Here is a 14,831-nt window from a genome sequence, read left to right on the forward strand (position 1 = left end):
TACAGGCCTCATCTGGTCTCAGCATTGACTCCCTGTCAAAATAAAGGTTAAATAAAAAGGTAACTAATTATGAAAATGAAGGGAAAAGCAAAGGATGAAACAGACTAAACCCCCATGAAAAGTGTCAGTTATTGTGCATATTGTGGTCACACAGTTTGGAGGGAAGGTATGCTCAGGTGGCAAAAGCATCATGTAACAGGAAGTGTATTAAGATCATTGAGACAGAGAGAGAGTGAGAGAGACAGTTTTCTTTGTTTTTCACATCTTATTCTGCTAGGACTCGTATTGTTCGATACTTACAGTTTAACAAAATTGTTGAGGCAGTTGTTAAAAATTGTTCTGACTATATAGCTACATTTGCTTACTTTTCATGCCAGTCTTGAATTGAACTTAAGTGAGAGAGGAGTGAAACTGAAAGTCTGTCTGAGGGGTATAGTGAGAGACAGGGTGGGAGAGAAAGAAGGGTGAGAGAGACTGTGTGTAGGCGTGTGAGAGAGACGGATGGAGAGATGGAGAGATGATAGTGAGTGTTTGTATAGAGGAAAGACAGAGTTGGTTGGTTTTAGGCATAGGGCTGAGAAAAATACATATTCCAGCATACAGTAAATTAGGGTGAGAAAGAGACTTGTAGGGAGAGACAGGCTCAGTGGCGTACCGCAGTTTCGTGGTTTTGCCATAAGGCAAAGAGAAAAATGTGCAGTTTAATAGCTAATCTCATACTATTCTACATATTTTGCCATGAGGCTGAGAGAAAATGCTGCTGTTTTAAAGCTAACTTCCTGCAATTCTACACATATTGCCGTGGGGCAGAGAGAACCATTTGCAGTTTTATAGCTAATTTCATACTATTCTACACATTTTGCAATGACGCAGAGAATTTAGCATTTTTAAAGCTAATTTCCTGCTTTTCTAAACATTTTGCAATGAGGCTGAGAGAAAATGTTGCTGTTTCTAAGCAATTTGTCCTGCAATTCTACACATATTACCATTGGGCAGAGAGAAAAATTTGCCGTTTTACAGCTACTCTCATGCAATTCTACACATTTTGCATTGAGGCTGAGAGAAATTGTTGCAGGTTTACAGCGACCACAGCCCGTGGGCCATGTGGGGCTGCGGGGTTTTTAGTACGCCAGTGCTGAGACTGTGGTGTGTGTGTGTGTGTGTGTGTGCGCGTGGGTGTTTTGATTTTGAATTGGAGAGAGACATAGAGAGGGAGAAAGAGAGAGAGCAAGAGAGAGAGAGAGAGATACATCATTTTGTAGTTTTCCTTGTGTGTCTCCCTGAAGCAGTGACTCTGGGAGAATCTTTAATTGCATACCCCTTGCGTCCTCTCTCCTCTCTCCTTCTCAAAACCCATTGGAGCTGAAGGTCAGAGGGGAGGGACGTCTGGCTTTCTCATCCAATGAGTTTTGAGAGACGAGGAGAGAGAACAGAAGAAGCGAGGAGTATGCAATTACAATCTTCCCCCTGCCCCCCAACATGGCCTCTGTGCTGGCTTGAGCAACCTCACAGTAAGTATTCTATACATTCCTACCCCAGCTGCTTTGGCCCTCTCCTCTCCTCCTCACCACCACGCTCTCCAACCACTCCTCCAAACCCCTGGACTCTCTTCCCTCGTTCTCTCCCTCTCAAGCCTGGAAGTAATTATAGGGCTATTTCCGGGAGGAGGAAAGAAAAGAAAGGAGAAGGAATTGAAAACAACTGCTCTCTTACCCCTTGCTCCGAATCCAGGGGCTCGGCTTTGACTCGGACTGCAGGCATTCCATCAAGCATTAACATCCTGTTCTCGGGCCGTCTGTGGAGGAATAGAGGAAGGGGGATGCTGAGTTTGACCATGACTAAGCATCTTAGTTTGACACACAAAGAAAAAGTAAAAAGCATGAGCTGATGCACGGGGCTAACGAACGGAACAGTAAACTGAGTAAAAATAAAGTAGTTGCGCGTTCTAATTCTACAACATAGAAATACACACAAGCACAAACACACATACACATGCTTAGGGCTTAAATGCTTACAATTAAATAAATAGCCAGGTATTGTACTGTACAGTGCCTTCAGAGAGTATTCAGACCCCTTGACCTTTTCCACATTTTGTTACGTTACAGCCTTATTCTAAAATTGATTAAATCGTTTTTCAATCAACAGGTATTTACACATTTTTGTTAATAGAAAAAAAAATACAAACCTGAAATGTCACATTTACATAAGTATTCATACCCTTTACTCAGTACTTTGTTGAAGCACCTTATTGGCAGCGATTACAGCATTGAGTCTTCTTGGGTATGACACTATAAGCTTGGCACACCTGTATTTGGGGAGATTGTCCCATTCTTCTCTGCAGATCCTCTCAAGCTCTGTCAGGTTGGACAGGGAGTGTTGCTGCACAGCTATTTTCAGGTCTCTCCAAATATGTTAGATCGGGTTCAAGTCCGGGCTCTGGCTGGGCCACTCAAGGACATTCAGAGACTTGTCCCGATGCCACTCATGCATTGTCTTGGCTGTGTGCTTAGGGTCGTTGTCCTGTTGGAAGGTGAACCTTCGCCCCCGTCTGAGGTCGTGAGCGTTCTAGAGCAGATGTTCATCAAGGATCTCTCTGTACTTTGCTCCGTTCATCTTTGTCTCGATGCAGACTAGTCTCCCAGTCCCTGCCGCTGAAAAGCATCCCCACAGGATGACGCTGCCACCACCATTGTTCACCGTAGGGATGGTGCCAGGTTTCCTCCAGACGTGACGCTTGGCATTCAGGCCAAAGAGCTCAATCTTGGTTTCATTAGACCAGAGAATCTTGTTTCTCATGGTTTAAGAATCTTTAGGTGCCTTTTGGCAAACTCCAAGCGGACTGTAATGTGCCTTTTACTGAGAAGTGTCTTCCGTCTGGCCACTCTAACATAAAGGCCTGATTGTTGGAATGATGCAGAGATGGTTGTCCTTCTGGAAAGTTCTCCCATCTCCACAGAGGAACTCTACAGCTCTGTCAGAGTGACCATCGGGTTCTGACCAAGGCCCTTCTCCCCCGATTGCTCAGTTTGGCCGGGCGGCCAGCTCTAGGAAGAGTCTTGGTCGTTCCAAACTTCTTCCATTTAAGAATGATGGAGGCAACTGTGTTCTTGTGGACCTTCAATGCTGCAGAAATGTTTTGGTACCCTTCCCTAGATTTGTGCTTCAACACAATCCTGTCTCAGAGCTCTACGGACAATTCCTTCGACCTCATGGCTTGGTTTTTGCTTTGACATTCACTGTCAACTGTGGGACCTTATATAGACAGGTGTGTCCCTTTCTAAATCATGTCCAATCAATTGAACCTACCACAAGTGGACTCCAATAAAGTTGTAGAAACCTCTCTAGGATGATTAATGGAAACAGGATGCACTGGAGCTCAATTTCAAGTCTCATAGCAAACGGTCTGAATTCTTATGTAAATAAGGTATTTCTGTTTTTTTATTTTAATAAATTTTTGTTTTGTCATTATGGGATATTGTGTGTAGATTGATGAGGAAAATGTTCATTTAATCAATTTTAGAATAAGGCTGTAACGTAACAAAATGTGGAAAAAGTAAAGGGGTCCGAAGGCACTGTACATCCTGTATGTGCACTGACAAACACAAACTTAAGCACAACCACATACACAAAGAAACAGTCACATATGTGACTCGTTTCAGGAAACTAGGCGTATATAAAAAGCGTCACTACTTTACAGGAGAGCCTTTTGAACGTAAACTTTATTTTTTTTAATCAAAATGCGTTTTTTTTTCATGCAGGGTAGTAACGTTATGAGTTGGGATTATGGTTCATTGTTTAGCTAGCTAGCTAGCTACATGTCTAAACAAAAGACTCCACTATGCAAGTAACCATTTCAATAGAATGTTCATTATGTTACTGCGACAACTGTCGACAGACGTAGCTGGTAAATTAAGTCTGGCTATCTACTCCGATTTCAGAGCACTCTCGTCTGAATGTGCCAGAGCGCAGAATAACTGACGAATGCTCAACACCCATTGAATATGGCCGGTGTCAGTAAACGTTGGCAAAAAAGCGTAATTAAATTGTTGCCAGCAGCACAGTTGCAGTCACCAACGCTCTGGATAACATAAAAAAGCCTAACCAACTCTGCTAGGGCGAGTAAAATGGTCAGTGAGCTGTTCTCTCATTTTTGTCTGGAAGTAGCTAGCAAGCTAGCCAACTTTAGCCAGTTAGCTTGGGTGCTTGACTGATGTTGTTAAGTCAGAACGCTCGGATCAACCCTACTCCTCGGCCAGACAATCTGACAATGCTCTGAGTTTTCCAACGCCCAGAGCACACTCTGACACTCCAGATTAAATTTACGAACACGTAGTTTAAACCAGACTTTAGTCTTGTAATCTTTGGTTGTTTAGTACATGGCCTCATATGTGAATCCGTAAAGAGATGGGTGGGGCTAAAGCTTAAGAGGGTGTGAACGATGCTGAATGGGTGTAGACAAAGAAGGGCTCTCCAGTAGGTGTATCAAAACATTCAAGGCCATTTTCTCAAAAGTGAGGTTACAGGTTTATCAACTTTCAAAGCAGAATTACTTTCCCATTATTCCTCAACTGTAGTGTATGATATACCATTTTCTAGCTCTGAGTCTCTACTTTTATCCAATGCAAAAAACACAATTTCAAATTTTGCTACACAAGACCAAATCGAGCCGGTCGGTCACATATAAGAACACACACACACACACACAGCCCACTCTCTCTCAGTCTAAACAAGCTTTCTGTTTGTAACTACTGGTTCACTGACATCACTTGTCTACATGAGTGTTCCGGTATGTTTACAAATAATCAATGTGTAATAGACATACATTATAATGACCATGTCTATATTTCCATAAAACTAATGCACAACCACGGTGATCCTGTCCATTTCTATTGGCACAACCACACAATATGAATGCGTCCCAAATAACTCCCTCTCCCATACATAGTGCACTACTTTTGACTAGAGCAATATACACAGTGTACAAAACATTAGGAACACCTTCCTAATATTGAGTTGCAGCCCTTTTGCCCTCAGAACAGCCTCAATTGGTCTGGGCATGGCCTCTACAAGTAATTCATGCAAGCAGTAAAATCAGATTTAAAAAACAGATAAGAATACACCTTATGGAACAGCGGGGACTGTGAAGAGACACACACACAGGCACAGACACACGCATACACACACACACGATAACATACGCGCTATACACACACGTACATATGGATTTTGTGTATTATGTGGTAGTAGAGTAGCGGCCTGAGGGCACACAATGTGTTGTGAAATCTGTTGTGAAATGTAATGTCATGTTTTTAATTGTATATAACTACCTTAATTTTGCTGGACCCCAGGAAGAGTAGCCGCTAATGGGGATCCATAATAAATACAATGCGTTCCACAGGGATGCTGGCCCATGTTGACTCCAATGCTTCCCACAGTTGTGTTAAGTTGGCTGGATGTCCTTTGGGTAGTGGACCATTCTTGATACACACAGGAAACCATTGAGCGTGAAAAACCCAGCAGTGTTGCAATTCTTGACACACTCAAACCGGTGCACCTGGCACCTTCTACCATACCCCATTCAAATGTACTTAAATATTTTGTTTTGCCTGTTCACCCTCTGAATGGCACACATACACAATCCATGTCTCAATTGTCTCAAGGTTTAAAAATCCTTCTTTAACCTGTCTCCTCCCCTTCATGTACACTGATTGAAGTGGATTTAACAAGTGACATCAATAAGGGATCACAGCTTTCACTTGGATTCACCTGGTCAGTCCATGTCATGGAAAGATATTCCTAATGTTTTGTCCACTCTGTGTATGTCCTCCAGGAGAAGTGTTTCCATCAAGCAGGAGGCTTATTGTACAATCCAAGGGAATCAAATCACATCTCAAAACACTCATTGACATTATATGTCATGCTTCATTTTATTTGCTACTTGTCAACGTAGTATATAATGATCATGATTGCATTACACAAAGACACAATAGCACAACGATGTACAATATATGTCCTGCATGTGCCAAGAATGTTATGGTGTCACTCCCTGATCTGTTTCACCTGTCTTTGTGATTGTCTCCACCCCCCTCCAGGTGTCGCCCATCTTCCCCATTATCCCCAGTGTATTTATACCTGTGTTCTCTGTTTGTATGTAGCTCAGTTGGTAGAGTATGGTGTTTGCAACGCCAGGGTTGTGGGTTCGATTACCACAGGGGTATTTTTATAATGTATGCACTAACTGTAAGTCGCTCTGGATAAGAGCGTCTCCTAAATGACTAAAATGTAAATGTAAATGTCTGTTGCCAGTTCGTTTAATTTCATCAAGCCTATCTGCGTTTTTCCCCTTGCTCCTGTCTCTCAAGTTCGTGTTTTCTAGTTTTCATGGTTTTGACCATTCTGCCTGCCCTGACCCTGAGACTGCCTGCCGTTCTGTACCTTGTTACACCACCCTGGATTATTGACCTCTGCCTGCCCTGACCCTGAGACTACCTGCCGTTCTGTACCTTTTGTACTCTGATCTGGAATACTGAACTCTGCCTGCCCTGGACCTGTCGTTTGCCTGTCCCCTGTTTTTGTAATAAACTTTTGTTACTTCGACACTGTCTGCATCTGTATCTTCTCCTGAAACGTGATATATGGGGAATGTTTGGTAACAATTTATTTGAGGTGTCCTTATTCATGCATTCATAAAGTATTTATAAGAGCTATATAACACAATACACCATTTTTCATAAGCTGTCATCAGTAGTTTTAAATAGTTATGAGTAACGGCTGTTATAGATGACTGTTCATCCTGTTGTCATCTGCTCTAATGCATGACAACTTATGTCATACAGTATGTTATTACATGCTGCATAAGTGCCTACATACCAGATGTTGTATCAGGGCGTCATACCATTTACTAAACTCACATTATTATATTTAATGGATTGATGGACATCATAACCATTTCATATGCCGTTATACAGTGTGCACAGACACCTTAAGTAAAGTGACATTCAATTAATACCACAGAGTTGAGAGTATCACAAAACCATTCAGGATCTCCAAGAAACATGGGCAAATGGGAGCACAGATGTATTTAGGATTATTTTTTTTTTTTTTGACAACAAATGAAACAAACTGCTCTGGGGCACAACAGGATTTGTGACAGCTGTGAAGAAAAGGAAGTTGTGCAGGCTACAGTAACAATGACATAAATGGGTAGTTAGTCAGGTAGTTAGCTCACTAAATAATTGCAACGTAGCTCTCCGGGAACAGGGTTGGAAAGCCCTGTTCTACACAGTCCAAACATAGTGTTTTGTTTGACAGTAAGTTGACAGTATTGCTAGCTAGCCCTTCATTCACCCGTAGGGCCACGAGCAGCCCCACTGTGCCCCCATCGCTGCATAGCTAGCTAGCTAGGTAGAGCTATAATAAATCTGACTGCAGCACATCACACAATACATTTTCTTTCACATAGCTACACTTTAAATGCAATTGCACGTTGTTTAACTCAATCTTACTAACGTTATCTTATTCATGTTCTTTGCTGTTGGTTTGCCATGGGCTGATTATCTCCCTTGTCATGTGTCGTCATTGTTGTTACGATGGTATGTCCCACTCTTGATCCTTGCTCTTCCGATTTCACCTATATTATTCGCTGACACAAGAGCTCTAAATAACTTTTCACTGGATCTGCAAACTGTCCATTTGTGTCAGCGAATCATATAGATGAAACTTAATGGACATTTTGGAGATCCAATTAAAATGTGTTTATAGCTCTTGGGCCAGATAATCATATCACTGAAATTAGAAGAAGAAAAGTTGGACTAATGCTGCTTTCATAACCAAGTGGGAATTTACCACCTACTACTGGGAAAAATCCACTTGACCGGCCCTCCAACTGGTAATTACTAGTGGGAAAGTCATCTATCATCCTGAGCTCCCACTTCTGCCCAAGGGGCCAGGGTTCCAGTCTGGAGTCACGGTTTCGACTGCACCTACAGTCTTGCTTCGGTACTGAAGTTTAACGGACGTCCGGCACAGAAAGATTATTTCCATAGACGGCACCTACAGTGCCAGATTTTAACATTCCTAATAAGACACTTTAGTCATCACCTTTGTGCACAAAACCTCCATTGAATTATTGAAATAATTGTCACTGAGGCCGATAATTGTTTTAAACTCACAGCTGAAGATATTAACATTTTATTTCACCCAATGTCTGCCATGTTTTTGGATGACGTGATGACATCGTTACTGCTCGCACTGCTCCTTGTGCGCATTGACTGCTAGTGTTTATGTGAAGTTGGGCCATGTAAACCTAATGCAACCCGGATATAGACGGTCCATGAAATCGGTGTATGCGAACGTGAGTAGGTTCCTTTGAAAACAATGGTCGGCCATCTTGGTCGGAGTCACTAGTTCTTTTATACGTCAGTGCTTCTCCCACATGCTGAACTCTGACGTCACCTACTAAGGAAATGACCTCGACAATAGCAGCATTTTCTACAGCTAAATGCAAAATAAATAAATAAATAGACAATCTATTAATTTGTTTCCAAGCATAACAGCTGTACTTTTAGTTCATGGTTTATGCAGCTTGTTGGCCATTAACCAATCAGTGTTTATCAACAAGTTCCAAGCACGTGAATGCATCCAACTGGTATTTACGACTTCACAACTGGTAAATTCCCAGCTCCCACTTGGTTACGAACACAGCATAATATAACAGGGAGAAGACAGATGTTGGCTCATGTAGCAAACCTAACCACAGCAAATAACATGAATAATAATAACATAAGCTAGTAAGAGTTAAATATATGAAAAGGTAATTGTGTTTAAAGTGAAAGAGAATGTTCATGTGCAATGTGCTACAGTGTAACTATTGCCACCTGTAGCTAGTAGAGCTGGGAATTGCCAGGGACCTCATTATGCAATATTATCATGATACATAGGTGCCAATATGATATGTATTGCGATTCTCCCGATTCTATATGCATTACTATTCGATACTGTGTTTTTATTGCGATTCGATGTGCCAAACATATTGCTCATCATATGTCTGCTGCAGAGGGAGAAGAGAGAGACATGATAAAATGAGTTTTGATCAGTCATGGAAATAAAAGTGCTGAAAACAAATTGGCTCCCTATTTAAAAAGAAGGTGGAGAACAAGCTATGGAGGAAAAATACTGACGTTTTGGTGCAGGTACAGCCAACTAGCACAAAAACAATATTGTGATATTGACAAAACCACTTTTTGTGCTGTCTTTCTTGTGTCCATTTTGTTTAAATACATGCTATTGTTGTCTTATATTTAAAAAAGGAGCCACAAATTGTGTTGTAAACGTTTATTTTGATGTATGCTTCCAAATAAGGATCGAAATTTACAGAATGGTTAGCTGTAATATGTAATTGATGAAATGTCTATATTTCTCAGTGTTTTAGAATTGGTTGCATGTTAGGCTATATATCGATGTGTGCCCGATGTCACCCCTCATCTCTGATTCACTGCTGGGCGCGCAATATCAAGTGCGCCTACAGGCTATTTAGTGTGGTGTCAATCAAATGATCCATAACCTATAGGCTACAGGCTACGTAGTGCATGCTCGGAGAAGCACAGAGCAAAGCTGTATGTCTAAGATAGCTGCTGGGATGGTATAAATAAAATTAGGCTGCATGACACAGAAATTGATATTCCAACCGTGAGCCCTGGCCTGCTCTTCTCTTGCTGATCAAAAACGTGTTTGTGTGCTGCCTAACCAATGGCTGTGCTGTGTAGGCCTATGGTGGCAGTTCAGGTGGAGAGTCGAAGGCTTCTTCCGAAAATAATTGTGGATTTGATTGAGCGCGGACTAGGCTATAGGCTATGTTCTGCTCCGTTTGAGAAGGAGAGTGCAAAGATGAGAAGGAGGACCGGAGTCAACTTTGATAGTTTGCTACTACTATAATTGATTTGATTAAAAACAATATGTTTCTTGCCCATGAAGTATTTATCAGAGTTATTGACAATAAGCCAGATTCAAGTAACTTACATTGTGGTGCTGAAACTTGAAGCAGCGGCACAATCAATTGGAAATGGACAGCTCATGGGGCTGAAAGTAGGCAAATTCGAGGAGGCATAACTTATTTCAACCATCTTCATTTTAATTAGTCTTTACTAACAACAAGAGGGCTTTGTGTTGGAGCCTATTTCTTCCTATTTAAGAAATAAGAGGTAGGCCTACCTGTTTGACAGACACAATTAGGCTATAAGCCACTATATCCATAGATTTGTCGGTCAATTCCTCCACCCATCATGCACTCTTTAAATGTCTGTGAAGTGCTGTTAAATTAAAACCAAGACTCGAATTGAGGGGGTATGAGAGAGTATGCAAAAGGCCTACCTTTTATTAAAGAAAATGGCAAAAAGCACAGCCCTACCCCTGATTAGCTTAAGATTTTTATGAAATTTAAACGGATCCGATTATATAAAGTGATCTATAACAGCGCTTTGGTCCGCGATACTTTATGCTAGAAAAAAACTGTAAAATACCCGGGAAAGACGTGACTCCGATATGGGGATATCATTGTTTCCTTTCTTTGACATTCAGAGGCTGAGCTACTTACTTCCATCTATAGCAGAGGAGACCAAAAAGGACTGCTAAGGAAGTAATCTAATTCTGTAACTATCAATTGGTTAAGCTATTCACTTTCTGTAGAAAATAAAATGTTTATACCCAGACAGCTTTTAGGGAAACACTTGTGACCTTCTCTCGTTGGGTTAAGCCACGGAAGAAGTGTAGCCAGCAGTTAAAGCTTACATTTTTTTGCGTCGGTAGACCTACTCTGTCTGGGCTGGAAAGGTAGGCCTAACTTTAATTTAGTTATTTGCAAACAGGGACAGTTTGGTTTGCAAACAAGACACAGATTTTGCATTGGAGAAATATGCTAAGATGAAAACGTAGCTCTGTCCATTCTTAGCCTGTAATTTCACTAATTTGAATGGCATTAACAAAGATTCTGCTAATATGTGAAATGATGTGGAATTGTATGAAATGTTTATAAAAAGGCAATTTTTTCTCTGACCTGCAAATACGATCATAGATTCATGCAATGCTTTTACTATAAAGGATATCTTTCCACCCCAACTCTTGTCCATGGATGTCTTGTCACGATCGTTACCGGATGAAGTGGACCAAGGCGCAGCGTGATAAACGTACATACTTTATTCAGTACTTAACACGAACAAAACAACAAACGAAACGTGAAGTCCTAGGTTAATAACACAAACCTTTCGGAACAAGATCCCACAACCTAACATGCCAAAAGGCTGCCTAAGTATGGTCCCCAATCAGAGACAACGAGCTACAGCTGTCTCTGATTGGGTACCACCCTGGCCAACATAGAAACTAAACGATCTAGAACAAAAACCAATGAAAACTAAACATAGAAAATCCACACCCTGGCTCAACAATTAAGAGTCCCCAGAGCCAGGGCGTGACAGTACCCCAAAGGCGCGGACTGCGACCGCGCCACACCAACACAACAGGGTAGGGGCCGGGTGGGCATTCCACCTCGGAGGCAGATCCGGCTCCGGGCGTGACCACCACTCTCTCTCTACCCCCCCGTTGCGCCCCTGGTCTGGTCTGGCCCCGCTGGCCGGAGCTGGACTGAACACCGGTGGAGCGGATTGCTCTGGCTCCGGAGTGGAGCAGCTGACCGGTGCCGTACCAGCCACCGGTGGAACAGGCACGGACCGTGCCGGACTGACGACGCGCACCACTGGCTTGGTGCGGGAAGCAGGAACGGGCCGGACCGGGCTGACGACGCGCACCACTGGCTTGGTGCGGGGAGCAGGAACGGGCCGGACCGGGCTGACGACGCGCAGCACTGGCTTGGTGTGGGGAGCAGGAACAGGCCGGGCTGGACTGGGAACACGCACCATAGGCTTGGTGCGGGGAGCCGGAACGGGCCGGGCCGGACTGTGGAGGCGGACTGGAGGTCTGGAGCGGAGAGCTGACACAACTGTGAGGCATCAGCACAGGACGTACAGGGCTGTGCACTCGTACTGGCGCTACAGCACGTGGCACTGGCGCAGGATATACGGGACCGAGGAGGGGTACTGGAGGCCACGAGCGTTGAGCAGGCACACTCCGTCCTGGCTGCATGCCCACCTTAGCACGACACGTGCGTGGTGCTAGTACAGGACTGTGCCGGAACACTCGCGGCACAGTATGTGGCTCCGCCAAGTACCCTTTTAGCCCCCCCCAAAAAAAATATTGGGGCTGTCTCTCTGGATTTCTCCTCGGCCGGTACCCTCTGCGTTGCCGCTGCTCCTCTCTGTAGCGTGCCTCCACAGTCTCCTCTCCTGCCTGGGAATACACCTTTGCCCATGGCCCTCTGCCCGCGAATATCTCCTCCCATGACCACCATTCGCCCACCTGAGCCATCGCCCTCTTCTCCTCCTGGGCACGCTGCTTGGTCCTCTGGTGGTGGGATCTTCTGCCACGATCGTTACCGGATGAAGCGGACCAAGGCGCAGCGTGATAAACGTACATACTTTATTCAGTACTTAACACAAACAAAACAACAAACGAAACGTGAAGTCCTAGGTTAATAACACAAACCTTTCGGAACAAGATCCCACAACCTAACATGCCAAAAGGCTGCCTAAGTATGGTCCCCAATCAGAGACAACAAGCTACAGCTGTCTCTGATTGGGAACCACCATGGCCAACATAGAAACTAAACGATCTAGAACAAAAACCAATGAAAACTAAACATAGAAAATCCACACCCTGGCTCAACAATTAAGAGTCCCCAGAGCCAGGGCGTGACAGGTCTGTGATACCCACAACCTTCTGAATTCCTGTGTTGCCATGTAATGCTTACAGGACGAAGAACAGTTTCTAAAACTGCTTATCTGAAGGGCTCTGGTCTGTCCAAGAAGTGAGGGTAAACTGTAGACATGTTCTCTGCTATTCACTTTGTTTTCATTATTATTTTGGGTATAATTTTTGTAAGCATTCAGGGAGAGTTTAGGTAAAATATATTTTGCTAAAGGGAGGGCCATCCATTTATATTTCAGAGAGGTCTGATTTTGTCACGCCCTGGCTCTGGGGACACTTGTATGTTGAGCCAGGGTGTGCGTTTCATTTGTTTATCTAGTAGTTGCATTTCTATGTTGGCCAGATTGGTTCCCAATCAGAGGCAACGAGTGTCAGCTGGTGCTGGTTGTCTCTGATTGGGAACCATATTTATACAGGCTGTTTTCCCACAGTTGTTGTGGGATCTTGTTTCTAGTTGGTTTGTGTTAGACCGTGAACTGTCACGTTATCGTTTTGTTTATGTTGTCGTAATATCGCTAAATAAAGAGTATGTTTGCCTGCAACGCTGCGCCTTGGTCCTCTGTTCCCGACGATCGTGACAGATTTTCTCCATGTAACCCTTATTATCAATAATGTTCACTCCCTAAAACATATTTGAAAGAAGAAAGTACTGTGTATGTGATTCTAAATCGGAATCTTACTATATCCTTCACAGTCACATAAGCATACAGTACAAACACACACACACACCATATATCCATATCACCAATCAGTCATCCCTCTACCTCACAGACACTTCTCACATTAACAGATACACAAAGAACACTCATCCAATAATGTGGGCAGCTCCTCAGTAGTAGGAGTACGAAGACGTGTCTGTGCGTAAAACACCAGGGTGAATTTGTAGTGCCAATGTGCCATCAAAGCTCTCCTTTCCTACCCTCTCTTCCTCCTCACATTGCTAGAGCCTGGAGTGAGGCTCCACCTGTGGTTGCCATAGCAATGCTCTCTGGGCCCACCAAGGACATCCTGGACAACAATACAATAGCTCCACAGCCTGGAGTACTTGGGGGATATATTCTCTCACACACACACACACGCCTTCATGTCTCAGGCAAGGTTACTCATCGCGTATGAAGCGTGGTTCCGTAACTGCTATGTGTGTGTGCTTGTGCACATCCATGCATGTGCGTTTGCGTGTGTGCACATACATGCGTGCATGAATCCGGGGATTCAGGCTAAAAGCCTAAAGGCTCAGACTTTTATGTTTCCATCTACTGGGCCATGCTTCGGTGGACCTGCTCTAACTTGGGGACAAGCCCAGGCCACTGGTAATTTTCAGCCTGCATTTACATACTGTATAAATTGCTAACTGTGAACTTTAACACCTTCTCACAAAGCAACTGTCTTGATGATCCTGATGGAAACACAATAACACTTGAGCTGACATTAACATAAAACACTGGCGACACCCTAGTGTGAGGGGATGTCCTAGTGGAAATGCACCATGAGAGAGGTTTTTTCTCTTCTTTCAAATGATCACCTCACAGACAGACATCATGTTTAACTCAAGAACCGCTAAAGCAGTCATTTTGACTGCTCATTAATTAAATATATATATATATATATACAGTGGGGAGAACAAGTATTTGATACACTGCCGATTTTGCAGGTTTTCCTACTTACAAAGCATGTAGAGGTCTGTAATTTTTATCATAGGTACACTTCAACTGTGAGAGACAGAATCTAAAACAAAAATCCAGAATATCACATTGTATGATTTTTAAGTAATTAATTAGCATTTTATTGCATGACATAAGTATTTGATCACCTTCCAACCAGTAAGAATTCCGGCTCTCACAGACCTGTTAGTTTTTCTTTAAGAAGCCCTCCTGTTCTCCACTCATTACCTGTATTAACTGCACCTGTTTGAACTCGTTACCTGTATAAAAGACACCTGTCCACACACTCAATCAAACAGACTCCAACCTCTCCACAATGGCCAAGACCAGAGAGCTGTGTAAGGACATCAGGGATAA

The 14,831-nt window shown here is 43.2% G+C and overlaps 1 protein-coding gene across 1 annotated transcript in view; it reads right to left on the reverse strand.

Moving 5' to 3' along the window:
- klf12b (Kruppel-like factor 12b) overlaps window positions 1-14,831 on the reverse strand; it is a 201,524-nt gene that overhangs the window by 118,316 nt on the left and 68,377 nt on the right. Inside the window, exon 2 of the mRNA XM_041844004.2 lies at window positions 1,714-1,795. Within this exon, the coding sequence (XP_041699938.2) occupies window positions 1,714-1,779 (66 nt within the window). The 5' untranslated portion in view covers window positions 1,780-1,795. The remainder of the gene's footprint in view (window positions 1-1,713; window positions 1,796-14,831) is intronic.

This window comes from Coregonus clupeaformis, chromosome 23 (assembly GCF_020615455.1).
Source record: "Coregonus clupeaformis isolate EN_2021a chromosome 23, ASM2061545v1, whole genome shotgun sequence".
In the NCBI taxonomy this organism is placed as follows: Eukaryota; Metazoa; Chordata; class Actinopteri; order Salmoniformes; family Salmonidae; genus Coregonus; species Coregonus clupeaformis.